Here is a 26,844-nt window from a genome sequence, read left to right on the forward strand (position 1 = left end):
CTAAGAACATCGAATGTTTCGAATACCGAAAGAACTATTCCTATGCCTATTTGCATACATCTAACGATCTTATCTCTATTATCTAACCCGCTCCGTTCTTGTAAACCCTTCTCTCTGTTGGGACAACAGACAGCAGGACATGTGGTTCCATTGAATTCCGAATAGGTTCCGCAACAATTTGAAGAAAAGACTGCACAAGTGGGACTCGTATCTTAGAGTCGAGACACTCGACTGTAGTGTTTTAATCTTATTCGTAAATCTCTCACTTTATAAACTTATACACTAAATTCTCCGATTTCATGAATCTGTCGATCTGTTTCCGGCCACGATTAATGTTTCTTTCGGATATTTACAGTGCTAAAAGTTTTGGTGCGCCGTGTACCCCCCGCCGAGTGTGGGGCTACAATTGGAATGCGTAAGGGGCAGGGTGGGAAGGCGGTTGAGGGAGATGGATAGCTTTGCGGGGGGAACTGCCCCAGCCACGATCCGAGGGTACATGGCCTGCATGGCGCTGCCAGATTCTCATATCACAAAGTGTTCTTCCTGGATAACAGACCCCGGAGCCTTAGGGGAGCGCCAATGAGGAGGCTCTGCCTCGACGCCGGGCCACCCTTACTGCCCTAGACTTCGATGCTGATCCAGACACCGAGGCTGAGGCTGAAGCTGAGCCTGAGTCTGATGCAGATGTTGATGATGATGAGGCCGACAGAGGCGGCCGATAGGTTGGCAGATCAACGAACACAGGCCGATACTCGGGCACCTCTGGGCGCATGGACCGGGACTCCGAAAGGAGCACATTGGTGTAATAGTTGACCTCGTTCTCCTGCACCTTCCGGTGTTCCTCCTCTTGCTCTTGCTCCTCGTCGCGCCTCTGGGCGGAGCGAGCGCGCATCAGTCGGAAGAGATTGCGCTGCTGGACCGCTGAGCGGCGCGCCGCCTTCTGGGCGCGTGTCTTGCCACTACCATTGCGCGGGGGGGAGCTTGTGCTGTTATTTAGAAAGGCGGACTCTTCGTAGCGGGGAATGTATCGCGGCTTGCGCTGGTCGCTGACTGGACGGGATAGCTCCCGGTCGTGCGGCGTCACGTTGAAGCCGAAGAAGCGCGGTGCCTGCACAGAGATCAAGGGCAGGAGCGTCTCTCGGGCATATCGTTCGGCCCGCTGCAACAGCTCGCCTAGGCGGAAGGGCAATAACTGCACCGTTTGCGGCTCATCCTGGCCCGTGTGGGCGGTCTGGCCGGTGCCTAGCTGCGCCATCATTTTGGGGGGAGCCACAGACGTAGCTGAAGATGGAGATAGAGATGGAGATGGAGGGAGAGGTGAAGGGGTTGTCTGAGACATCTCTGGGGCGACGTCGAGCTGACGCAGGTCGAGTTCCTTGCCCTGCTTGACGCGCGGCGTGGTGGCCTTGAGCACCGGCTCCATGATCTCCTCCGTGGTTGTGCCGTCGTCCTGAAGATTGCGTCCACGGTTGTAGGCCACCAGCCGCCTGTCCTTGAGCACCGGCTCGAAGATCTCACTCGGCTGGCCCCCCTGACCCTCGGGCACTGCCGCGTCCGAGAGACTGCGACTGGACTCGACCGTCTCGGCTGTCTCGTTGTCCAGCGAGTTGCCCACCAAAATGGGCTGCCAGGGCAGCTCGTCACCTTGGTCGAGCGGATAGGTCTGGTTCTGGGCCAGCTTGAAGCTGGTGCCGAGGTTGAAGATGTCCTTGCGCTGCTTTACACTCTCCACGCCGTCGACGGCAGCGGCGCTCAGGCCCGACTCCTGGACACTGGAGTCCGGCACATCCGTGGAGGCGGGCGCGGGCGCCAGAGTGGCCTGTGGCGGGGCCTGTTGCGGTGGCTGAGTGGTGTAGGCGCCATAATCCTCCTGGTTGTCCAACTCACAGTTGCCGGCCTGCAGGCGCATGCGTACGGGGCTGCCGCTGCTCAGCTTGGTGGACGGACGGCACAGGGAGTGGCTGCGGCCGAAGCTGTCGGTGAGCACCACCTTGTCGATGTCCCAGTGGGGCAGGCCCTTGCTCAGCCAGCCGCTGTACGACTTATAGTGGAGGCTCAGCGTGGTGGGGAAGCCCAGGGCGGGGTGGGGCACGATAATCTTGGACACGATGTCGCCGGCAAAGAACTCCGCATCGTCCTTTCTGCAGGACAAGCACGAGAGAGAGAGTATGATCAATGAAGCTAAAGAAGAGCAAGGTGATTTGGTACGGTATGGCATGGACTTACTCGGATATTTCGAAGGTCTCATTGAGGCCACCATCGTCCTCGAGAATGGCCTCAAGGCGACCGATGGTGCGCAGTGGCAGGTCGTTGAAGGAGTTGAAGATCTGCAGCTGGAACTGGTGGGCGCAGAAGGGCTCCTCCTCTCGGGTCAAAAGGTATAGCTGGCCGCGGCCCGTGGACCGGTCGGCATAGTAGCCCATGTTGCCGCACCGGGGCACGCCCTCGGCAAGATCCTCATCATCCTGGGCGCAGGGAAAGCACTTGCCCTTGAGGAAGTCGTCGTAGTTGGCGCACGGGAAGGCGGGAAACATGCAACGCGGCGCCACCGAGTCGATGAAGAACTTGTAGGCGCGCCGATGGTTGCACAGCGATCGGCCCTCTTCGTCCTCGGCTGCCTGGGCCGCTGTGGGAGGGAACCAAGGATGGAAAAAATGTCAGTCCTCGAACAGGGTTGAGAAAAAAGATTCCTTACACCAAATGAAGTCAGTGACAGCGCCGACAAAGAGATTGGAGCAGCCCGTCTGCACGCGGCCGCCATTGGGGTAATAATCCACGTGGCCCATGGGCTGCCAGGAGCCGAGTCCTCCCAGAATGAGGTTCTCGCCATTCGAGTGAATTACGTCGACGAACTCCGCGTCATTGCTGTCCAGCCGCACCTTCGGGTGCTGGGCCTCGAACAACGGACCCGCCGGATCCAGGCCCGTGATCCGCGAGAGGCCCGGCAGTTCGGCGCCGGCGAAACCAGACACGTGGGCGCCCAGGCTGAAGCCGATGAGGTGGGTGCGCATCAGATTGAGGCCCTTGTGCCGCTGCAGATTCTGGAGCAGCATGGCCAGCTGCTTGCCCACGAGCCGCGTGTTGGCCGCCGCCCGCACGTAGTTCGGGAAGGTGGCGCCGTTTTCCCAGTCCACGCAGATCACGATGCAGTCCTCCTGCAAAATTTGGAATTAGCAAATGGAAAGGGTCGCCTACCTCTGCCCACTTACCACTGCCATGAGAGCCGTCTTCATCTCGTAAATCCAAACGTGGGGACAGGCCGAGCCGAAGCCGTGAACGATGACGCGGACAGATAGCTCGTCGAAGCCTTCCAGGTCGTCGATCGAGGGGGCTGGCTTTTTCTGCCCACCACCGCCACCGGGCTTCTCCGTGCTAAAGGTTGCATTTGTATTCGAACTTGAGCTAGAACTGGAGCTGGACGATCTACCGCTTTCGGGAGCACTCGTACTGGACGGGTCGCTCTGGATTTCCGACTCGCGCTTGGCCTTTCCGCGGAAGGCGGTGGTCATGTTGAGGAAGGACAGCTCCATCAGCGGCCGGTCCGAGCGCTGGCGCGTTGAGTAGAAATAAAACTTGGTGTTGATCTCCTCCGGCGGGGACGGCAGCATCTCCAGGTAGGCGAACGGGCCTGAATCCTCGAAGCACCCGAGCTCCCCGTAGCACACTCGCTTAACTCCCCGTTTCGAGCGGTGTCCATGTCGCTGGCTCTCACGTTGGCGTTCCTCGTGCTCCAACAGCGAGTCCCGCACCGCTCGCGACAGCTCCGTAAAGTTTCCATACGATGCATGCGTGGGCGTGCCAACATTGCTCACTTCCTGGGCGATCGCTGCAAGTGGAGAGCGTGGATTGAGTGGGTGAGTCAGTGGCCGGACAGAAATGGAACTGAGAGGCGTGCCTACATATCAATGGGGTTCTATGCATGGGTGTCACGTACAGCCCGCGACTCTAGCCAAAGACATTTGATTTAATTCGATTTCGTTTGTCCAAATTGGAGAAGCCATCATCGTATTGAAGGAATTTCAAAATTTCAAACCGGGAACTGCTTCACCTACTGCTTGGCTTTCTGTTCTGTCTACACTGCTTCACCGAACATCTTGCCTCCACTGTTAACTGCTTTAACATGAACCCTGCTTGGATGAACGAACTTCTTGTGCGCGCACATCACACTGCTTGATCAGTGGAAGAAGCGGCAAACAAAAATAAGCTACGAATTGTCGTAGAAATTTCTTTAATGACAACGCGTAAGTTATTTTAATTTTCCGCTTTACGTTTTCCTTGTGCACTTCGCCATAATTTGAGACGCACGCCATGCGGATGACATAACACCGCCATGGAACGTGTCCATGTGAACCTTAGTGTGTGTGTGTGTGTCTGTTTCTCTGTCTATTGTACTATGTACATATGATAAATCGCCGAAGCGTGATTGCGTTTTTAAAATACCAAACCAAAGGCACACTGCTATACACACTATAGGCAATAACCAAACCCAAAACCTCAACCAAAACTGAGTGCCACACACGTTGTCTGCCCAATTGGGCTTCTAGTTGGTGGATCGCATAAAGAAAAGAATAAGGAAATCATAAAGAACACATGGATTGCGATTAGATCACGCATCACCAGAATGGGGATGCGGCAGTCGGTATTCATATTCCTAAATTCTATTCCCTGGTCAGTGCAGCTGTCCTTAAGCCTGAAGGACTCCATGCCTGTTTTGACACCGGCAACCTTTGCCTGAAACTGAGGATATCATACTCGTATTCAACCTTTTGGCAGGCCAGTACCCGTACTCGTAGCTTCGGAAGACACCTCTCCAATAATCCATACTCTTCAATCCATGGCTCACTCCAAGGGTAAACGTAAACTTTGGTTAAATTGAGGGGTTTATTGGTTTTACCTTCACGACACACAGTCAAGCGCGCTCTTATACGCGCTCGTACCCGTGCACAAGATTGTCTGAGCATTGTGCAATCCCTGAACTGAAGTTACTGGCTGCCTGACTGTCTGTCTGTCATTCATTACTCACGAAGCTCATCCCCCGCCCGGCCCCCTTGTAGGCGACACCCGCACAAAGCGACAGACAGACAGTTACAGAGTGACAAACCAATTCCAGTTGAAAGCGTATTCGCATCAAGCGCTAAGTAAATTAGTTAATGTGTGCCGCTGTTGCTGGCAATTAGTTAATGGAGCCCACGGGGCGTATACTCACCATTTTCCGCGTGGCACAGCGATGCCGTCAGCAGTAGCAGCAGCAGATAGCACACATTTAGCATGTTGCCTCTGGTTGTCGCGATAGTTGTCGTTGCAGTTCTTGTTGTTGTAGCTCTTCTACAACGCTCTCATTGATCGAAATTCCAATCGACACGTACACGGTGACACGATCTTGATCTTGTCTTTCAATGGAATTGCTTTGATCTAGTGAGCATTGCTCGGCTTTCTGGTTGAGGATGAGGATGATGTTATTGTAGTTGCAGTTACCATACACTCGCACAGGTTCCTGTTGCCTGTATTGTGTTGTATTGTGTTGTCTCAATGGTGTTATGCGTCTCGTCTCGTCTCGTTCGCTTTGGTAATAGCGAAATATACAATAAACAAATTCACTTTCACTTATTTGTGAACCTGCCGGACAACAAACACAGCCACCACGATCGAAGACCCAGTGAAGCTGACTTCAGCTGACGATGTCGCTGGCAATGGCGATAGTATGTAGTCTTGGAGATACGGTGGTGGTGGTGGTGGTGGTGGTGTTGTTGGTGGAGTCGTGACTATAACTATGACTATAGGTTCGAGTGTCTGACTCACTGACTGACTAAGCCAATGCAGACAGTGTCGCCTCCAGCTCCAGCTTCCAAGTCCCAGCCTCCAGCTCCCAGATCCCAGCTCCAGTTGGAGTTTCGATTCCAGTTCAAGTCACCTCTGATCGGTGCTGATCCGCGGCCTGCTCTCTAGGCGTCGCTGGTCAGTGGTTGGTCCGCAATGGTTATTTGCTATTGGGTATTGGTTATTGGTTATTGCTGCTGCTAGTCTGCTGCTCGTGTTGCGCTTGATTGAATTATGTGGCAGACGCAGCGGCGGTGGCTTTCTCCCACAGATGACGGCAATGACAGGGGAGAGCAGCTCCCACTCCAGCCCCAGTTTGCGACAAGCCTCACCGGACTGGTTGATGGCCTGATTGATTGCTTCGTGTTGTTTAGGTCCGTCTGCAATCAGAAGAAGAAGAAGCAGCGGAGTCATATTTCATTCAATTGTTGGTCGATCGGTGGTGGAGAACTGCCAAATGGCCAAATGGCGAATTGTATAATACGCTGCCGGCTCCCCGGCTTCCTGGCTGCCCGGCTTTAAACAGGATATTGCGCTTGCATTTCTGTTTGTGGACGAAGCCGCAGACCGGGCCATTGACCTTACACTTGACTGCGAGGCATTCTCGAAGAGCAAATCCCGCCTAACCACTTTTCGGCTGCCTTGCCTCACATGTGGGTCAAGCAGACAAAGCTGTCTGTTGACTTTTGGCCAATTCAGCCAGCCCCACCGGCCCTCGTCTGTCTTCGAATTGCACGCCTCAATCGGGGGTACATAGACGGAACGGGGTGCCATGGGATGGGACAAAGAAAAGTGAAAACCCGCCCCAGAAGCCACAAGCCACAACCACAAGCAAATGAAACCGAAACCGAAACCAAAACCAAAACCCAACCCAAAAGCCGTGGCCGTAAACGCACCCAAGCTGTGCTCTCCCATCGATTAACAAATTTTGTTGTCAATCGGTCTTCATTTCGCTTTCGTTGGGTGCGTCGTGAGCCACCAATTAGCACTGTGGCTGAGCCTCGTCAAGAAATACTATTAGGCAAGAGATACGTTTGTACATTTGCATCTGGGAATTGGACGCCCACGACAGATGTGGTCATCGTTTGCTCAGTTTGTGGTCTATCGAAGCGGAAATGCATACAAGAATGGGATGGGATGGGCCGAAATCATATACGAAGACAAACTGAAACTATGGAAAAATTCTAGAATATCTAGAATGTAGAATAGAATGTCGGAATATATGATTCCTCACCGAATCAGAAGAAGGTTCGCTGTTGCAAATGGTTATTTCTATCATTCCAATCAAACTGCCTAAACTCTTTCACAAAACATTCCATAACAAAGCAAATTGAAGCCCATCTTCACAGCCACATTGGCATCTGCATTATTATGCTTTCTGTTCATGGGAATCTTGAATGCTGATGATGGGACTGATGAAAAGAAAAATTTAAATGACGCTAAAGAAGGAATCGGTCTTTGTCTACCCTACACTTCAGAGCGTCACAGAGTTGACAGCTGACTGAATGACTGAATGACTGAAGACTGCTGGGAAAGCAGCAGAGACAAACGTCAAGCTTAACGTCCACATCAAAATGGAAAGTAACGCACAAAGTAATGCTTCTATGCCGACTTTCGCAGAGGCTACCTCAGATTCAGACTGAGACTCGATCTGAATGGTGCTGTGGTGCTCTCTGGTGTTGGTGGTGTCGGCTGGCGACTGCGGCTTCTACTTTCAAATAGATTAACCCAATTTGATGGGTCTGCGGCCCCACTTTCAGTTGCTCATTTTCGCATTTGGCAGCTGATTTTGCTCATTAAAATCGAAGCGAAGAACGCGAGAGGCTACTAGTCGATTGTATGTATCTCTGAGATACCCTGAGACTCGAGACTGGGACTGAGATATGCAAGTCCCATTTGAATGGTGAAAAGTGAGACGTACCGAGAACTGGCTGGGAAAGTGGCTCTGCAAATCGAATGGGAAAACCGAACCATGCCAAAGAAAAGTGCAGCGCACACGTACAGTGCAGTTTTTTCTGTCTATCCCTCTGTCCATCCGACTGTCTGGCAAAACAGCCGTCTGTCTCTCTGTCTTGGAGTGCCTCCAGTCAATCCGAGCTGGGACGTGAACGTGAGCCAACCGAATGGACTGAGAATGGTCACTTAACATTGCCAAATGCCAACCACAATGGCAATGCCTGGTCTTCTCCTTCGTCTCTGGGTTTTTCATCTTTGTGCAATCGAAATTGGCGCGAAGCGATTTGATTGATTTGTCAAGCTAAATTTATGTACAAAAATCTAAACATCTAATAAAAATAATAGTAAAACTTTACTATTATTACACTATGCTCTCGAAACAACATGAACAACATGGAGAACGCATCGGGAATTGAGCAATTTCATGTGGAAATCTGAACTGGCACGATTGACACCATTTTTGCTGTTATTTCACAAGGGAAACTCTAAACAGGATTACAATCGGTGGATAAATCTGGCCATGGAGTCACTACTGCCACGAATGTCATTTAATAATGGTGTTTTATTTAGTTGAAGAGTTGTGGAGCGAGTCACTGAATCAAACATATTCTTAGGTACTTTTAAAACTTGAACCAAATAAGTTCTGTCTATTCTGTTTGCATTAGATGCACTTTGCTAAGGGTTGTTTATTCCTTCCACTAAATCGAATGGGATCATAAGGAATAGCAGACAGATGAATGCGACTATGAGTCATACTATGTTAGAAGATCAAAAGTCCAGAGGGACTTCACCATGATTTTGCCTAAACCCCATCCGTAGCAAGTAACCTAAAAACTAAAATGAGACTCCATTGGAGTGTCGCGGCCAGGGTGTATGAGGGTCGTTAGGTGGACTTGGGACTACATCTGGGGCAAAATGCCACCTGCCATACAAAAGACTTAGGCAACGAACTTGCTCCACCACGTGCCCCTTCCCCTTCTGCCCCTGCTTCTGCCCCTACTGATGGTTGATCGGTGATCGCTGACTGCTGACTGTTGCTGAATGCTGATTGCTGTCTTGGCCAGCAGTCAGAAAAGGCAAAATAAATCCCAAAAAAAACGAGAAGGAAAACCCCAATAAACGAAAATATAAATTTCCTTTAGCCAATTTTCGTATGGCAGCAGCAGCAGTAGCATGGAAAATAGTTGTTTCCTGTTTGTTACGACGCGGACATGGGCCCAATAGCAGCGAAAAATAAGAGTAGCAAAAAGGGAGGAAGCCGACAAAAAACCGAACCAAAAGAGTACCGATTTTAGCCGAAAGAAATATCAAATGAGAAATGAAACAAAAACAGAAACAGAAAAAAAAGGCATAAAAACCAGCAGCGCATAAAATTTCCGCCCTGGTCTTTGGGGGGATTGGTTTCGTGCTCGTGTGGCTGGTGGCTCGTTGGTTGGCTTTGGTGCATGCAATTAGCGGTAGCTATTTTTTATACCCGATACTCAAAATGAGTATTGGGGTATTTTAGATTTGTGGTAAAAGTGGATGTGTGTAACGTCCAGAAGGAATCGTTTCCGACCCCATAAAGTATATATATTCTTGATCAGCATCAATAGCCGAGTCGATTGAGCCATGTCTGTCTGTCCGTCTGTCCGTCTGTCCGTCCGTCCGTCTGTCCGTCTGTCCGTCTGTCCGTCTGTCCGTCTGTCCGTCCCCTTCAGCGCCTAATGCTCAAAGACTATAAGAGCTAGAGCAACGATGTTTTGGATCCAGACTTCTGTGATATGTCACTGCTACAAAAATATTTCAAAACTTTGCCCCGCCCACCTCCGCCCCCACAAAGGGCGAAAATCTGTGGCATCCACAATTTTAAAGATACAAGAAAACCAAAAACGCAGAATCGTAGAGAATGACCATATCTTTTAGACTGCAGAATCTGAATTGGATCGTATTACTATTATAGCCAGCATCAAGAAAACAATTTCATTTTTTCTCGCCCTGTCTCTCTCTAACACACACGTAGCATAGGCGGCTTTGCTTAGAGTAAAACATTAGCGCCTAGATCTCAGAGACTATAAAAGCTAGAGCAACCAAATTTGGTATCCACACTCCTAATATATCGGACCGAGACGAGTTTGTTTCAAAATTTCGCCACACCCCCTTCCGCCCACGCAAAGGATGCAAATCTGGGGATATTCACAAATCTCAGAGACTATTAAAGCTAGAGTAACCAAATTTGGTATCCGCACTTCTGTTAGATCTCACTATAAAACGTATATCTCAAAATTTCGCCACACCCCCTTCCGCCCCCACAAAGGACGAAAATCTGTTGCATCCACAATATTGCAGATTCGAGAAAACTAAAAACGCAGAATCATAGATAGCGACCATATCTATCAGATTGCTGAATCTGGATCAGATCAGATCATTTTTATAGCGAAAGGAAACAAATCAATTTGCAGTGGCTACGCAGCGCGTTACGTCACGCTCAGACTGATTTTCTGTCTCTCTCGCACGCACTCTTTGTCGTGTCGTTTAATATTAGACGCCGCCTGCTGGAGGAGAGCCATACTGACTTAGTATCGGGTATAACCGTAGAGTTGCGGTGTCCGCAGCAACTCACAACGTTCCCCCTCGTTTTTTTTTTTTTTTGTATGCATACTAGTATTCGATTCCCCAAGAACTTCCCCAGCCCCCAATTGCCAATGCATGGCACGAAAGGAGAACAACGAAATGAGAAATATGCCATAAATCAAATTCGTTGTGGAAATCGTTGCTTGGCGATGCAGTGCAGCAATAGCCACCAGCCCACAGCCAACTGAAAACAGCCGCAACATAGCCACAGTTACATGTACTGAACACTGAACACTGAACACTGTACACTGTATACATGAGCACATGCAATGGGCCAAGTACCACAAGTGGCCAAGTGTGTGACACAGTTTTCGGGAACACCATTTCCCAGAGAGACAGCATCAAGTTACCAGTTATGGTTCACGGCTCATAGAAAGAGCGGGAACGAAGCCATAGCCATAGCCATAGCCACAGACACAGTCACAGGCCGAACCGAACAGAGAGCTGACCTAATCAGGCACTACACTATACTATATCATTTGCTGTCTTACGAAACCTTCTGGCCCACTTACCCAATGACAATGAGAAGCTGATTAAATAAACCAGAAGCAGAAGCAGAAGCCAAAGCATAAGATATAAGAAAGAATACACACAATATAAGGCATTGTATGTACGAGTATATAGCAACAAACCGATTGGATCGAGTCCCATAAACGGCACTTTTGTCAGCATCCCACGATCACCGATTATGCAGATGGTTGCATCTATGTTCCTCTGAATACAATCAAGATCTTGGATACTCCAGCGCCCGCTCAGGAAAGTGGAGAGATTCTCCGTTCTCTTCTGTAACTCTTTCATCTGTATAGAGTACTCAAGGTTCTCATACCACCAACACCATCAGCAGATAATTCTTCGCTTTAATTACAGGCACCGTCTCGCTTTGCTGGCGTTTCGGCGCTGAGAATGTCAAGAGCAAAAGAAATTTAATTTGTTTGAACTCATTTTATGGTCGCCTTTCTTCGGAGAGAGAATCTCTCGTTCAACTTTAACAAGCAATTACATCAAATGTCGCTCATATTAACGTCAACGTCGTGTTGTAAGTGAGACAAAGTTAATTGGAAGCGCACATTGAACTGTTGTCTACGAAAATTGTGTGTTTGGATATTTAATTGAAGGAAATTTTCCAGTATTTAGCAGACATAATGCCCATTTACATTTGCATTTGATAATGCCAGTGGTAAACGATAAACGACCTTGTTCCGCAGGCCAAATCGATTCGGTGGCCATAATCCACAATCAACAGCCAACAATCAACAGCCAACAATCAACAGAAGCATTCAACAATCAGCGCGCTGACAGCAGTCATTGTTCGCTATGATATCTATGGCTTCATTATGTTTGTTCAACATCAAATGCAATACAAAATTGAAATGAAAAAAATTGACAATTGCCGCAGGGCAAAATAAACTTTTAGCTTGAATTAAAATATATATTTTATGGTCGTTGGTGTCGTCGTCGCGTCGCGTTCCCTGGCATTGATGGAATTTGTATATGCACTTAAATTGTATGCGCTGGCGCGATCAACAACCACACAATTCAGTCAGAAAATTTGTTTTGTACGTTTAGTAGTTGTGCCTGCTGTTTGTTGGACCTAAACTTTAAACTATGTATAGGATGATGGTATTGTTGTTGTGGCTGTTTGCTGTTGCTGCTGCTGCTGGCGACGACAATTCGTGTCAATGTCAGCGTGATTTTAGTTTTAGTTTTTCTGATAATTTTTTTTTTCTTGGTTTTGTGGCGGCAGCAGGGGGCAGGTGGCAGGTGGCAGGCCCACAGGTAGGCGGGCAAACAGGTGTTGATCTCGTCTGCAAACAAGTTTAATCGCATCATGCATAACATATGCCGTCGCGTCGCATCGCGCACCGAAAAACGCAAGCAGTCAAAGCAGCACACGCATCAGATGCACTGCCTGCAAGCAGTCAATCCAACAGATGCAGTGTCTGCAAGCAGTGCAACTGTGAGAACACATGAATCGATATTCAGACTCAAAAGAAACCTTGAGATATCTACTCTTATGGGTTTTGATCAATGTGCAACCTTCAAATCTGCATATTTTTAAACAGGAAGCTTTCTCATGTTCGGCGTCGGTGTTTTTAGAGTGTGGTTCAAGATATCCAAGATTACTTCAAAAAAGAAAGGCTGACAATGGAATGGAAACATGAAAGTGAATTTCTTTTGCAAAAATGAACGGGAGGAGCAGGCCATTGGATAGACTGAACCGATCCGTGCCACATGATGGTACAATCGTTATAGATTCAGAGCTGTTTAATTCTCAGCAGAAGCATGCCTCCACTGGCCTAAAAATTCGATTACCCTCTGCAAGGGTATAAGTATTGAAATGCCTGCAAGCAGCAACAGTAAATAATTCACTCGGACAGGCACTCTCATGCTTGAAACGTTTTCAAAACTGACTCTGATTGAAATATGTATGCATTTTTGAAATAGTTTTGCAAAACGACGAGTGACACAGAAACAGAAACCGAAACCGAAACAGAAACAGTGAGAAAAGATACTATGGTATAAACAATGAAACAATGCGAATAGGAGGGAAATGGCGAAAATGAAAAACAGCAACAAAACAGCTGCTTCTTCGCTATCCACCTCATCCTCATCCCCATCTCTTCTCTTCATCCACCTCTTCTTCAGTTTTTCAGTTTTGTTTTTTTTTTTGCTTATTTCGGACCCGGCTCACGGTTTCACTTGAAGCGCGTGAAAGTTGCGCTCTTTACCACCGCCGAAACGACAAATGAGCAACATGGAAAAAAATTCAAACAAAAAGCACACCAAAGAGGAGCCATCAGAAGGTGGCCCGAAAGGCCAGGCCCATCCAACGGCTCACGACTAACGGCCCAGGGCCCGGCCAAAAAACAAACCAACAAATTAACCAAATAACAACAACAACAAACATGCACACAAAATAATATCAAACAAAAATAAAATCCACAGAAGAGCACATCGTATACGCACTTTTTGTTGTAAGTATTTCTCATTTCACGCCTGCCACAAAATGTTGCGCAAAGAGCAAACCGAGAGATTTTGTTGCTGTATTTATGACTTTTTCCTCTCTTTTTTATTTTTATTTTATTTTTTTTTTTGGCAGCACTGCAGTTAATTTTGGTGCATTCACGTAACGGGACTTTAAATGCGATACCAGAGGAAAGGAAAAGCGCGAACCGAACTTTGAGGCATCGCTGCTGAAGATAGACTGAAAATCTGGGCTCCAAATCCAATCCCCACCAATATACAAGACGCGGTCGAAGCCAGCCGAAGAGCACCAAAGCCGAAGCCGAAGCCGAAGCAGGAGCCGAACGCATGAAAACGATCGCACGTAGAGGCACGACTACAGGGCAGATCGATCTGCTCTGAGCATAATTCAGTTTTATGTTTACAAGGTGAGGCTATCCTAGAGAGCGGCCTCTTTTGGAGTGGAATAATAACCGATTCATCGTGCTCTCCGTGGCTCTCTTTGGGGTTGGTGTTTTTGCGGATCTGCTTTCCAACAGAAGACTCTCCATGGAAGGCGCTACCTATTATTTAATATACCTTGACCTTGGAGCCAAGCTGTGTTTCTGTACTCCCTATACTCCGGAGAAGAATGAACTGTCATAAGAGCGTTCTCTGGAAATGCACCAATGAAGTGAGAGTATTTTGTGATTCGTACAAAAAGCTTACCGTCTTATCGAGCACAAGCTTAAAGCTTATCAGAAAATCAGCTAACAGAGGACAATAGTGTGTGGAGTACACTGTTTATGGTTTGATTTAAGTACTAAGTACGATTAAAACGATTCTGCGATTTCAAAGCATACAGATGTTTCGGGCTTATTATACGCGACAAGCCTTTACTGCTTTACTCTCCTTCACTCTCCTGCTCAACGTCTCTCCAGGCCATTCATACCATTCATTCTCCATACCATTCGGTACTCGAAGTGTATATAAACGTAAAGCAGTCGATCACAACGTTCCCACTGGTTTTAGTATCTGTTCTGCATATCTTCTTCTGAGTCTCCTACGAAGGCACTAGCAGGATATTCGCCGAATTGCGTTCCTAAATCTGTGCCATTGGTACAGTATACAGTTTTAGTTTATTTTTTATACGTTACATTTTGAATTAGGTGTTTGCTTGGTTGGTTGAATTGGTTGGCTGCTGATCCGATCTGGTGCGGCTATACATACGTCCGTACATAGCTCTCCATGGATCCTACTAGCATATACGGGCATAATTGCGATAGAACGAACACACACACACTGTCTGGTGGCTCAGACACACGTACTATCGTCGTGTACATGGGGGATTGGATCTCTTCTATTGCTTAACATTACGAGTACAAAAATACATTGACTTTGTGATTACAACAACATCAGGCTGCTTCTGGTGCTAGCCATCTCTTTCTTCCTACTTTTGCTCTGCTAGTCTGCATTTCTTTCTCTTTCTTTCTCCTTCCTTCTCTTTCTTTCTCTTGCAATCGCATTGAAATTTTAATTTTAGCTTAACCATACATATATCCTTCGCGTATGGTATATATCGTATATATATGTATGTAAAAAAAAAGGTAGGTAATGGAGAGCCCGAAGAAAATGTGTTTGAATTTATGCAATAGGCAACAATTAGAATTAGCTGGTGGTGCTGGAGTGCTGGCGGGGTCTGGGCTGGTGGCCTAGCCCTCCTGCCCAAAGTCCTCTGTGAATTTGCGGAGCTTCTTCAGGTCATCATCGTTGACTGTGGGTTTCGTGCGGGACAACGACTTTAGCATGTCGCGCTGCACAAACAAAGATTTGGGCAAAAAGAAGGATGTGAGAAATTGTGGGGAAAGTATATTGATCGGTGCTTACCATGGTCACGGCCGGTTCGAAGAGCTTGTCGCTGGGCACATCCATCCAGTTCATCTCGACGGCACCCGCATCGCCTGGAGAGCATGGGATAAGCAGATCATCGACAGTCTCGTCCTTATTCGTGGGACTGGGTCCCGTCACCTTTTTAAAGTGCGTGGCCATTTGGACCTTTCGCACAGGCTCCATCAGTGCATCGCGCACAACAATCGATATATCCGCGCCAGAGTATCTGAAATATACGGGAAGGTACAGAGCTTGGTTAGATGATTCTCGGAGTGCCCCAGAAGGGATCCACCCACCCCTCGGTTTTGCCAGCCAGTTCCTTGAGATCCTGCTCAGTGAGGACGTGTGTGGTGTTGCCCAAGTGTATCTTGAACATGACAAGGCGAGCATGGGCCTCCGGCAGCGGAATGTAGATGCGCTTCTCGAATCGTCGCCGGATGGCAGAGTCAAGGACCCAGGGTATATTGGTGGCGCCCAGGACCAGGATGCCGTCAGTGTCGTTGCCGACGCCCTGCATCTGCACCAGGAACTCGGTCTTGATGCGACGCACACTGTCGTTCTCGTTGTCGGAACGGGCTGAGCACATGGAATCGATCTCGTCGATGAATATGATCGATGGCTTGTGCTGGCGGGCCAGCTCAAAGAGATTCTTGACCAGCTTCTCGGACTCGCCCAGCCATTTGGACATCAGATCGGAGCTAGACACTGAGAAGAATGTGGACCGGTTGGCCTCGGTGGCGACTGCCTTGGCCAGGTAGGACTTGCCCGTACCGGGTGGGCCGAACAGGAGGATCCCCTTCCAGGGTATGCGCTTGCCGGTGAATAGCTGTGGGAATTTGATGGGCAAGATGACGGCCTCTTTGAGGGCCTCCTTGGCAGCATCCAGGCCGGCCACATCTGACCACTGCACGTGAGGCTTCTCGATGACAATCGCCCCCTCCAGCTTGGCCTGTAGCTTCTTTTTCTCCGGGTCATCGTCCTCGTCATCGCTGTCGCTCTTCTTGTCCTTGTCGTCCTTGGAGCTGGACTCGTCGCCCTCCTTGATCGGTTTCTTCTTGCCCTTCTTTAGGTACTCCTTGAGCTTTTCGGCCCGATCCAAATACTGCAGACACTTGACTCTGATCGAGTCCTTGGCCTTCTCGCCCTGTGCCTCGTCTGGAAGGTGGGAATTTAAGAATGTGAGGATGAGCATCTAGCTGGATCCTAGCGGACTACTCACACTTAATCGTATGCAGAAAGTACTCCACGCCATGCTCATAGAGGCGCAGTGCCTCGGCATAGTTCTTGTTGCGATCCTCCTCGGTGGCCTTGGTCACCAGATCGATGGCCTTCTGTAATGTAGAGCCGGACGACATGCTGCTGCAATTGTTAATATTAACCAATAAATGAGTTATATTTTACTCTTCCGGCAGTGACGTCATAGGGCTGTGAATAATACAAAGGGGGCGGGAGCTGCTTGTCTTATTGATTTTGCTGAAGAAAAGCCCCAGCATAACTGGAGAGTAGGAGTCCATACTGCTGTTTCATGGGTTTTTCTAGTGCCTGTGGCTGCGTCCTCATTTCTGTCTGTCAGTGCTTGTCCGAGATTTTTTTCACCCATTCAATCCCCTAGCGATGCTCAGGTCGAGTCCCCTGCCAGAGGGTCACAGAGTCAAAGGGTGCTCCTCCTGTGGCGCATCCCCGAACAAAATCGACCTTCTGTGCATGACTAATGCAGCGCTTTGGACAAAAACAAATTGCATGACGAAGGCAGGTAGCCAAGAGCGGCAGAGTGCGGGGAGATATTTGTGTTGTTTCGTTGGTTGCGCATTACTCACATTTACGCTTTCTGTCCGAGCTGTCTGGCTCCGAATCCCGAAAATTAAACTCTTGCTGGGCACAGGATGCAATGGGTCGTACGCTGGGTGGCTCTTGGATGTGGCTGGGAGTGGAACAGATATATAAATTTAGCTAAATTCCGAAATTCCAACGCGAAGGCGACCAGTGTAAACCGCGGACTTATCGATAAGATATACCGTCCGACCCTCAGAAGTATACCAAAATATACCGTCTCATTTTAAAAAAACACCGTAAATATACTGACAAATTAAAATTATATTTTACATATTGCTCGATTTTGATATTCCGTGGAATATTACTACCTATATAGAACATTTAGCCAAGCCCACATAATTTTATACGAGTGATGAATCAATTTTCTACTTGACTGGCTTCAGTTAAATAATTGCTTTTATTGGATTTATATTTTGCAGACAAATTCCGAAATTCCAACGCGAATGACGACGTCTTTGTCGTCTGTGGACCTATCGACTTATCGGAAAAATAGCGGTTTTTTTGTGGAAAACACGCAAAAATTATCTTGAAAAATAGCCAAATCTTTTCTTTATTCATAAAACATCTATTGTTTTTGACTTTTTCGCCATATACAGGCATTGTCCAGGTTTCACTTACTTTCGCAGAATAAGTTTCAGCCAAAAATGTTACGTATTTCACGTTTTTAGGTGCCGCCGTTTTCACAAATTTTTGTAATCGATATCTTTAATTTTCCCATGGATTCTAACAAGCAAAATAAACTTGAAAATTAAATAGCACTTACATTTTGAAATAAATTCGCCGAGAAACGCATGCTACAAGCACAGTCTGTGCTGTTACGAGCACATTTGTGCTGTTATGCGTAAAAATGTATTTCTTGCCAACGTTCCGATAACACTACCTATGAAACAGCTAGATTGGCAACACAGCTGTTAGCTGAAAGCGTGCAACAGCTGCATATTCTCTCCCTCTCGCACACATGCAATTTTTGTCGAGGTCTAGGTGGTTTTCGTTTTTGAAGAAATTCCAAATCATGACGATTCCAAAGCCGCGACAGAAACTGGATTACCGCAACAAGCTCATGCTGGCACCCATGGTGCGGGTGGGCACCCTGCCCATGCGTCTGCTGGCCCTGGAAATGGGCGCTGACATCGTTTACACCGAGGAGCTGGTCGATCTGAAGCTAATCAAAAGCATTAGGCGGCATAACCGTGAGTGGACCACAAATCTACTTTAAAACTTCCAAAAAACTTCCTTACCGTTATAGCCGCCCTGGGGACTGTGGACTTTGTGGATCCCTCGGATGGGACGGTGGTGTTTCGCACTTGTGCCTTGGAGACATCGCGTCTGGTCCTGCAAATGGGCACCAGCGATGCGACACGTGCTCTGGCCGTGGGTAAGCTGCTGCAGCAGGACATTTCCGGCCTGGACATCAATATGGGCTGCCCCAAGGAGTTCTCCATCAAGGGTGGCATGGGCGCAGCCCTGCTGGCGGACCCCGACAAGGCTGCTCTCATTCTGCGTACACTGTGCTCCAATCTGGACATTCCCGTGACCTGCAAAATCCGAATTCTTCCCGATCTGGATGACACCATTAGTCTGGTGCAGAAGCTGGCCGACACAGGAATTGCGGCCATCGGTATCCATGCTAGAACCCGCGATGAGCGTCCACAGCATCCTCCCCATCCTGATGTGCTGCGTGCCGTGGCCAAGGCCGTCTCCATACCCATCATCGCCAACGGAGGCTCCCGAAACGTACAAAAGTACGAGGATATTCTGAAATTTCAGCTGGAATGTGGCGCCGATAGCGTAATGGTGGCCCGAGCCGCTCAAATCAATGTCAGTATATTTCGGCGCGACGGTCTCCTGCCCATGGACGAGCTGATCGAAAGGTATCTGCGGCTTTGTGTGGACTACGACAATGCCCCGCACAATGCCAAATATTGTGTCCAGAACATGCTCAAGGAGCTGCAGGAGACGCCGCGTGGTAAGCGCTTCCTTCAATGCCAGACGCTGCAGCAAATATGCGAGATCTGGCATCTGGGCGACTACTGTCGCCGCAAGCAGAAGGAGCTGCGCACCCTCGGAAATTCTGGACGGGCAGAGGTCGAGCCACCCGAGGCACAGGCCAAGCGACAGAAACTGGAAGAGGCGGCCACCGCCATCACGGATGAGTATGAGGGCGTCATCTGTCGTAGCATGCCATTTTTAAGGTCCACCTATGCCAGTGGTATGCCAGCTTTAAGGCGTCTCTGTATTGGTCTCTGTACTAATTGATTCTCCTTTTCTGTAGACAATCATCTGCCCAAGACCGTACTGTATGTGTACGCTGGAAAGATGGGCAAATCCCCGCCTGCCTATGAGACGCAGCAATGCGATAAGCTGTTCCGTGCCATTTGCAGCTACGATGACCAACGCTACAGCAGCACCTTTTGGGAGAAAAACAAGAAGCAGGCCGAACAGGGGGCGGCTCTGGTGGCCCTTTTGCATATCGGGCAGCTTCAAGAAGAGCCCCTGCGTGAGAATGGCAGTCTGATCAACTGACGAAAAACTGAAGAATGTAAATATATGATTTTGTCCTTTTATCCTTTGATTTGAGTAGAAATGCACTCTTTAAATTATTTTTATTGGGGACTTTAGCTTGGGGGATGGGAGGATGCCCTTGTTTTGTTTTAATTTCCTAGTGTCGGGGGAGTGGGATGTGGCGTCGATGGTGAGATGTTTTGAGGTGTAGAGTGTGGTGTGGTGTTCAAACGGACCGATGCTGACCATGTGGTGGTGCCCCCTGATGATGCTGGGCATGCTGCATGGCACCATGGGAATGGTGGGCATTATGAGGTGGCGGCATCATGGTATGATCATCACGAAATCCACAATTGGCAATATAATTAAGCAGATAATCCTTTGTAACCGGTCGCTTTATGCTCTCCACAACGGCTGTCCAACCAAAAAAGCGACAACAAGATTAAGATTAAGTAACAAGTTCCAAGAGACATCATAGCTTACCGCGTGCTGTATTGAAGCTATTTGGATGCTTCTTGTCTGTTCGCTCTCGCATAAACTCCCAGTTGCCAAACTGATTCATGGTGCACTCCACAATCTTGTTGTCCACATCACGGATATCCTTAGTCAACTTTTGCATACGCCCGAACGGTGCGTCATGTCCGCCCACATAGAGGAAGCCAACCTTTTTGGTCAGCAGTCTACAAGGCCACCAGCGTAAAGAGTGGTTAAGCGTTGATCTACCAAAGAATTACTTCTCACTCCGCACTCACCCTTCGCCGCGTTCTGTGATGATCTTGAGCCGAAAATCCACAGAGTTGAGTTCGTGGGGCTTCCATTTGAAGACATTCGGACAGACGCCGGCCGTGTAGGGCTGATGCGAAGGCTGAAATATCAAACCATCGGGCTCGTGGGCCAACGAACGGGCGAACTTCTCGCCCAGCAGGCGGGCAGACATCCAAATGTCCCAAAAATCCTTCGCCCGCACACTGAATGCCTGTAGTTTTTGGACAATGATGCCCTGCTTCATGCCCGAGATGCGGGGACCTGTACAGTGCCCAGACACAGACATAATAAATAAACGAAATAATCAGTGGATCGTGGATCGTATGTGTACCTATCACATCGTTTTTGATGTAATCCAGTCGATTGGGAAAGAAGGGCTCCTCGCGCACATCTCGATTGGAGAGCCGTACAATGTCATAGATGAGGTAACGCGGCATCACACCGTCAGCGATCCTGTCCAGCACCATTTCCTGCAAACCAAGAATCCCAAATCAGTCAAGTGCCAGAGCCAGGGCCAAAGCATACGCAAGTCTTACGCCATCCACCAGGGTGCCATCGAGATGATCGTTTAGATTCTTGCCATCGAGAAACGTGACATTCTCCACCTGGAAACATGAGTGATTTCGGTCAAAGAAGTACACCTCGTCTTGGCCATCGATGAGCATCATGTAGCGTGTGCCATCGGCTTTCCAGGAAACGCGATAGGGTATCTCGCTCAGTCGCTTGATATTAGCCCTGTCCATGGACACCGGCTGGGAGCCGGGGAAGCCATTCTTGTTCCAGTGACACCAGTTCTGCACCCTCGACTGGAGGTCGCTCAAACGCGGCTGATCGCAGACTTGTCGTACCCCGGGGACTCCGTCCATGAATGTGGCATTCCTTACGACCATCTCCCGTCGTCGCTTCTTCTTCGAACCATTGGCTTCGCCACCCTCGCCGCCCTCGCCCTCCTCCCCATCCACGTCATCGGCGTCGTCTTCGTTGCCATCTCCAGCTGCTGCCTGTTGCGATGTGGACGAAGAGCTGCTGCTGTCATCGTTGGGGCGCTTTCTGCTCGGCAAGATGTCATCATCGCCATTGCTGTCATCGTACTCCAGACACCAGTTGGGCTGTTCAGGCGCCTGAGGAGCATCCTCGCCAAGCTCAAACCGTTTGTATAGCTCATCAATATAGTCCTGCTTGTAGATACCCGGCGGCCGGGCGTTGGCAAAGACGGATAGGGCTGCCTCCAAGGAGCAATCGAGACGCTCGACCATATAGGAGACAATCAGGAAGCCCGTGCGATTGAAGCCATGCGTGCAATGGACGGCGATCACATCGAAGGGACGCTCCGTGATGAAGTTGTCGACAATTTCAATGAAGCTGCGCGTCTGCTCGTGCGAGGGAGTCTCACCATGGCCGCGACACTGCAGCTTTATATATTGCGCCCCGCGCTCCTCCACCGTCGAGCGATCATAGAATCGTTTCGTGTTGGTCAAGTCCACCCAGAGACCTAGCTTGTGCTTTGGAAATACGATTGGGGGATACGATTGATATTAGGGTTAGCCAATGTGGCGTCATAGGATATGTACCTTCACTGTCTTGCAGTAGTCAAAGAGCATCTCAGGACGAAAGGTGCACTCGATGGGCATTTTGTCCTTAAATGCCTGACTGAGTGGTGTCTTAAAGGCCAGAAAACGCTCGGCAATGATCGAGTCGCTTTTCCGAGGGCAATATAGCCAACGATTTGGCAGTGGCCCGGAGCCGCCACCTCGGTCACGATGCGATTGAGACATATTGTGTGACGACGACGACAACGAATCCTTACGCTTTTCGCTCGGAGTGGGCTTGGGGGGCGGTCTGGTTTAGTGGAGTTTGGGCAAGCCCTCGCCGGCCGTTCGTTGAAGATCCGCCTTAAAGATCGCGATTTGTTTGGCCTTTCTTAACTTCTGCTTGCATTTTCACCAAATTTCAAGAGCAGCAGCACTTAGAAACACACGGGGGACGGGGTGGCGCTGGACGCAGTGTGACCGCGAGCTCATCGATAAGATATGCGGACTGAACCGCATAAATATGCCGAAAAATATGGTCTCATTTTAAAAATATACCGTAAATATACTGACGGAATTTTGTATGTCAAGTTGCATCATATTCCACGTTTTTGATATTCGATTGCATATTGCTAGCTAGGCAACACCCTCAGCTCTAAACTCATAGTTTTATACGATTATCAAATCTATTTCCTACATGACTGGCTAAATTTAAATTTTCATCATTATTGCTTTGCTCATAAAATAAGGTTTAAGCATTTAAGCACCTACTTTACTTACATAGTAACTACACGATAAATACACATGTGCTTCATATTAACTACATTTTATGTAATTACCAGAAGCGACACCTGGGAAAATGTGTACATTTCAAACATTTTTTCCCGCTCTTTTTATTAGAGACGAATTTAAAAAAAAAAAGAGAATAGTATAGAATAGAATAGAATAGTATGAAAAGTAAATAAAATGGCAAGGTGTGTGAGCTAGACAGTATACTGTATGGTTAGTGGTTTGACCCTCGAAAATATACCAAAAAATTAACCCCTTAAAGCCCCCTCTATTTAAACAGTTCAACGACTCGAGGTAAAAGGCTATAAATTTTAATTGTAAATTATAATTTCTTCTTGTAAATCTATGGCATCTTTCCTCTGAGTTTAAAAAGCACGATTTCGTCACCTGAACTGCGCTAAAATTATTCCTTTGTCATTATTTTCTGTAGAATATTAAAATACAACGTGCTAATAATTGTTTGTGTCGTGTGTGTATTTTCAGAGAAAGAAGAAGAATCAAAACAAAACAAAAGAATCGGATGCGGAAATCCTGCCTGCTGATGTCTATGTGGCGATGCTTGTTCAGCTCCAGCAAGGAAATAGACGAGATTTTCCGTCATGTCATGAAACACGACGAAAGGTATATCCCTAAAGGCAAGCCCTCTGTGTGGCGGACGGACAATGACCCCCGGAATGCCCAAGATTCCCACTGTCCAGGTGAACATTGTAGAGGATCGGGTGATTGATGCCATCCATGTCAGTGGGGCCACGAGTGTTTCCCTGCCAGGACAGCCTCTTCCGAGCCTGCTACGCAGCTGATAATGACGCGCTACCGCAGCCTGCTCGCTCGCTCTTCAGTTTCCTGGAGCTCGGTCGCAGCAAGATCGCGGAGATCTGGAGGTGAACTTCTCACTGAAGGAGACCGACAACAAAGGCGGCCGAGCCGAGCCGGGAGGCGCCCTTTGCAAGGTCGTCCAGATGCATCAGCTTGAGGAAGAGTCAAGTGAGTAAGTTCTCTGGCTGGGGAGGGGAAGAACAACTAGGAGGCTCTGGATACAAACAGGGCCAGGCCCAAGACAATTAATTAAAAATTCTATTGCGCTTAGCTGCGTTTTTCGTCTGCAAAAATGAACTTGGCAAACACACACATACACATACACACATGAACAGCATCGTGAGAATTATTTACTGCAATGTAAATAAACTGTTTTTGGATTCCCAAATACTTAACAACAAATGCTGCTCGTCTCGGCCGCAGAGAATGGCCGAGCCGAAGCAAAGCACAAACGATGGCAACAATAACAACAACACAATCGTCGATGGTCGATGCTGTCTGGATGGATGAGCCAACGCTCTGCACCGCCTCTCACTCGCTCAATGATCACTGGCCGGTCGCGATCACGATCTCCGATCTCCAGTTCCATTTTCCGTGCCATTTGGATGGTTTTTAGTTCGCGGCCAATTGCCACAGCAATTAAATCGTTCGAAATGGCTGCCCCCGCAGCAGCCCCAGCATCCGTTAAACGCCTGCCAGACCCAGACCCAAAGATTGCTGCAGTCGCAGCCATGCCCAAAATAACAATTACAAGCAGCAGCACCACCAGCAGCAGCAGCAGCAGTAGAGGTGCCGCTGTGCCCAAATCTCCAGATGGTCTTACCGCCTTGGTGGCCAAAAAGAGTCTCACCTCCATGTCCGATGAGGAAATTATTCAGGAGAATCTCAAGGAAATACTGGATCTTAAATCCCGCGTAAGTGCCCCAGGTAGCCCCCTTGCCGTGCGCGTGTGTGTGAGTCATTTAAAAACACCTTCATTTAAGTGATTTATGGATACGTCATCATCTGGTAGAGATCCATTAACCATTATCCATTGCCGATGCAGGCAGGCAGGCAGGCACGACGGCAGAAATGCAGTCAAATATTTTTGTACTACGCCATCGTTTCTAATGATTTGTGAAAAATTACACGCCAAAATATTCCAACTTTTATCCACTCTTCATTAGAAAAGCGTACAAACCAAAAGTTACAGTGCCAAATAGCTGGATTCCACTGTACCCCCCTGTATGCCTGTGCCTGTGCCTGCCTGTGTTTATAAGAGTATGCGCCTGCTCATGATCTGCTTGGAACGGCGGGTCTTATAAACAAAGTTTTTATGGGCACACCTATACAGCTATATATGTAGATCCCCGGACCCCAGAACGAGGGCGATAAACGACGAACACACACAGACACACACCTCTCCTCTGGTGGTGGAATTTGGGAGACAGTCGCATCGCCATGACTCAATTTCTGATCCCTTTCTTTATCTGTTTGGCTTTTTGCAGGAGGAGCGCAAAGCCAATGGACGCCTGGTGGCCGTCATTGTTTGTTTTCTGGGTAAGATACCACTGACTGCACTGCACCACTGTATATCCTCTAATGCTTCCGTTTCGTTTCCCTTTTTGCAGTGATCTTTCTGGCCATTTATCATGCCTGGATACAGGATGCCCTGGCTGGGGTCCTGGTGCCGGCCGGCATAATGCTGTCCTATTTCGCTTGGGTCGTGGTCCTGGCCAAAAGGGATAAGCACAAACGTGCCATGTTTGTAGGATCCATATCTATTCCCTACCAAAAGCATCTATTCACTTTTTATACAAAATTCGTTTATATAGGAAAAGCATATCGAGGAGGTGGCCATGAAGAACAAGAGCGAACTGGAGGAGAAGCATTCCCGAATGAAGCACTCTCACGGCCACGGCCACGGACACGGACACACGGTCACCGCCATGAATGCGGACCAGCAGAGCTGCAGCGGCAGTGCCTCGAGCAGTCTGCACTACGTTAACGAACTGCTGCCAAATGGAGAGCACCGCAAGAAACAGCGCCGCCACAGACAGCGGCACGGGGAGGGGGAGAGGCCAGGACGTGCGCACCGTGCGACTGGTGCCACCACAGAGGCAACGGTGCATCGCAGCGGAGGGGCCAAGAGGCCCAGCATTAGACAGAAGCTGTTCGGCCAGAGCATCGCGCATGTGAAGCTGGTGGAGACGCAAAGCGACAGCATGGACTCAACGGGCGGCGGCCCCACTGCTCCCACTGGTCCCAGCAGCGAGAAGCGCAAGAGGCTGCAGCGCATGGACAACCTGCCCATGCCCCAGGTGGTGCGCATGAGCTCGGCGCCATAGAATAGAGTAGAGTAGAGGAAGGGATGAGATGGAATGGGATGGCCTTGCTATTGTATCGAGTAAATAAATGTATTATAAAAAATATAAACAGGAAATTCGGTTTTATAAATAGATGGGCGGGCGGCAATCAAGGGAAGGAAACAATCTCCGATCGCCACACGGCGGCCGAAATCGATGCGAAATCAATGCTGAATACGTGAGCATTGTAGCTCTTTGATCAGTGCTGTGCCTTTGGCCTTTTTCCCACCCACTAAAACCGATGATAAATTCCATTAATTGTGTATGGTTTTCCGCATTCATTGGCGCAGTCGGCACTGTGTGCGTGCCCTCTGACACGAATTGCTTACATTTTGACCGGATTCTGGCCAACAATTGTTTTCGGTCATTGGCTATTGTTATTGCATTTTAATGGCTTACATGTGGCGCGGCCCGCACTTTTTCGATCTCTCGCCCCAACTCCTGTCTTGCCATCCTGGTGTATTTTTGTTTTGTTTTCGCGGCTTGCTTATTTTCCGATAGTGTTTTTTTCAAATCAACCGCCAAGCTGTTTTTGTCATCGGTGCCAACTTTATTCGAATAACTTGGTAGGCGCTGAAAAATAAACATAGCTTTGGGTCTACATTTATGAAGTTTAATCAATTTGTGTTTGTATTCCAACAGAGTAACAAAGATCAAAAAAAGCAGAGCGACGACAAAAAAATAAAATTTAATACATTTTTCGGTGAAGTTTGCGTAATTGAAAGCAGAGCGACGACAAAAAAATAATATTTAATACATTTTTCTGTGAAGTTTGCGTAATTGAAATTTCATATAATATTAAACAGTGAAAAAAAGCAAAACAACACGCCGGTAAGTCCAAGAATCACAGCTTTAACCCTCGATCTGCCGACGAGTTTGTCTTCTAAAAAGAAACAACACTAGTATACACTAAGGAAAGGGATTTTACAGAACTGATAAATACAGAAATTTGGCAGTTAATAGTCTTCTTACAGAGACCAAGAATAGGTTCGGGTTCTAGATATAAATATATACAGAACACAGATCAAGTACATTAATATGTCAAA

At 48.3% G+C, this 26,844-nt stretch overlaps 5 protein-coding genes across 7 annotated transcripts; 2 read left to right on the plus strand and 3 right to left on the minus strand.

The window, feature by feature from the left end:
- Positions 1-199: 199 nt before the first annotated feature.
- On the minus strand, positions 200-14,336 carry LOC6901443 (uncharacterized). Its single transcript, XM_002134093.3, has 7 exons — positions 14,059-14,336; positions 13,354-14,004; positions 5,207-6,197; positions 3,210-3,826; positions 2,696-3,155; positions 2,227-2,626; positions 200-2,141 (listed from the first exon to the last, which is right to left on the minus strand). Exons 3-7 carry the CDS (start codon positions 5,268-5,270, stop codon positions 566-568), a joined length of 3,117 nt encoding a protein of 1,038 aa, XP_002134129.2. The 5' UTR covers positions 5,271-6,197; positions 13,354-14,004; positions 14,059-14,336; the 3' UTR covers positions 200-565.
- Positions 14,337-14,423: 87 nt separating this feature from the next.
- Vps4 (vacuolar protein sorting 4) lies at positions 14,424-17,235 on the minus strand. 2 transcript variants are annotated; one of them, XM_001354790.4, is made up of 5 exons: positions 17,037-17,235; positions 16,439-16,575; positions 15,516-16,374; positions 15,217-15,445; positions 14,424-15,143 (listed from the first exon to the last, which is right to left on the minus strand). In XM_001354790.4, exons 2-5 carry the CDS (start codon positions 16,572-16,574, stop codon positions 15,042-15,044), a joined length of 1,326 nt encoding a protein of 441 aa, XP_001354826.1. In that variant the 5' UTR covers position 16,575; positions 17,037-17,235; the 3' UTR covers positions 14,424-15,041. The 2 variants fall into 2 exon arrangements, with proteins under 2 accessions (XP_001354826.1, XP_015041698.1); XM_015186212.2 differs by having other exon boundaries at positions 16,439-16,578; positions 17,037-17,234.
- A 680-nt stretch (positions 17,236-17,915) lies between these two features.
- Dus2 (Dihydrouridine synthase 2) lies at positions 17,916-19,616 on the plus strand. Its single transcript, XM_002134092.3, has 3 exons — positions 17,916-18,242; positions 18,299-19,261; positions 19,325-19,616. The coding sequence occupies exons 1-3, from the start codon at positions 18,011-18,013 to the stop codon at positions 19,573-19,575; spliced, it is 1,446 nt and encodes a 481-aa protein (XP_002134128.2). The 5' UTR covers positions 17,916-18,010; the 3' UTR covers positions 19,576-19,616.
- Positions 19,617-19,636: 20 nt separating this feature from the next.
- Positions 19,637-22,337, minus strand: mRNA-cap (mRNA capping enzyme). The gene is made up of 6 exons (XM_001354789.4): positions 21,891-22,337; positions 20,856-21,821; positions 20,651-20,789; positions 20,307-20,580; positions 20,038-20,234; positions 19,637-19,968 (listed from the first exon to the last, which is right to left on the minus strand). Exons 1-6 carry the CDS (start codon positions 22,092-22,094, stop codon positions 19,781-19,783), a joined length of 1,968 nt encoding a protein of 655 aa, XP_001354825.3. The 5' UTR covers positions 22,095-22,337; the 3' UTR covers positions 19,637-19,780.
- Positions 22,338-23,096: 759 nt separating this feature from the next.
- On the plus strand, positions 23,097-25,805 carry LOC4814864 (uncharacterized). 2 transcript variants are annotated; one of them, XM_001354788.3, is made up of 5 exons: positions 23,097-23,625; positions 23,725-24,367; positions 24,941-24,992; positions 25,064-25,200; positions 25,268-25,805. In XM_001354788.3, exons 2-5 carry the CDS (start codon positions 23,945-23,947, stop codon positions 25,778-25,780), a joined length of 1,125 nt encoding a protein of 374 aa, XP_001354824.3. In that variant the 5' UTR covers positions 23,097-23,625; positions 23,725-23,944; the 3' UTR covers positions 25,781-25,805. The 2 variants fall into 2 exon arrangements, with proteins under 2 accessions (XP_001354824.3, XP_015041697.2); XM_015186211.2 differs by having other exon boundaries at positions 23,097-23,621.
- Positions 25,806-26,844: the final 1,039 nt, after the last annotated feature.

This window comes from Drosophila pseudoobscura, chromosome X (assembly GCF_009870125.1).
Source record: "Drosophila pseudoobscura strain MV-25-SWS-2005 chromosome X, UCI_Dpse_MV25, whole genome shotgun sequence".
Lineage (NCBI taxonomy): Eukaryota > Metazoa > Arthropoda > Insecta > Diptera > Drosophilidae > Drosophila > Drosophila pseudoobscura.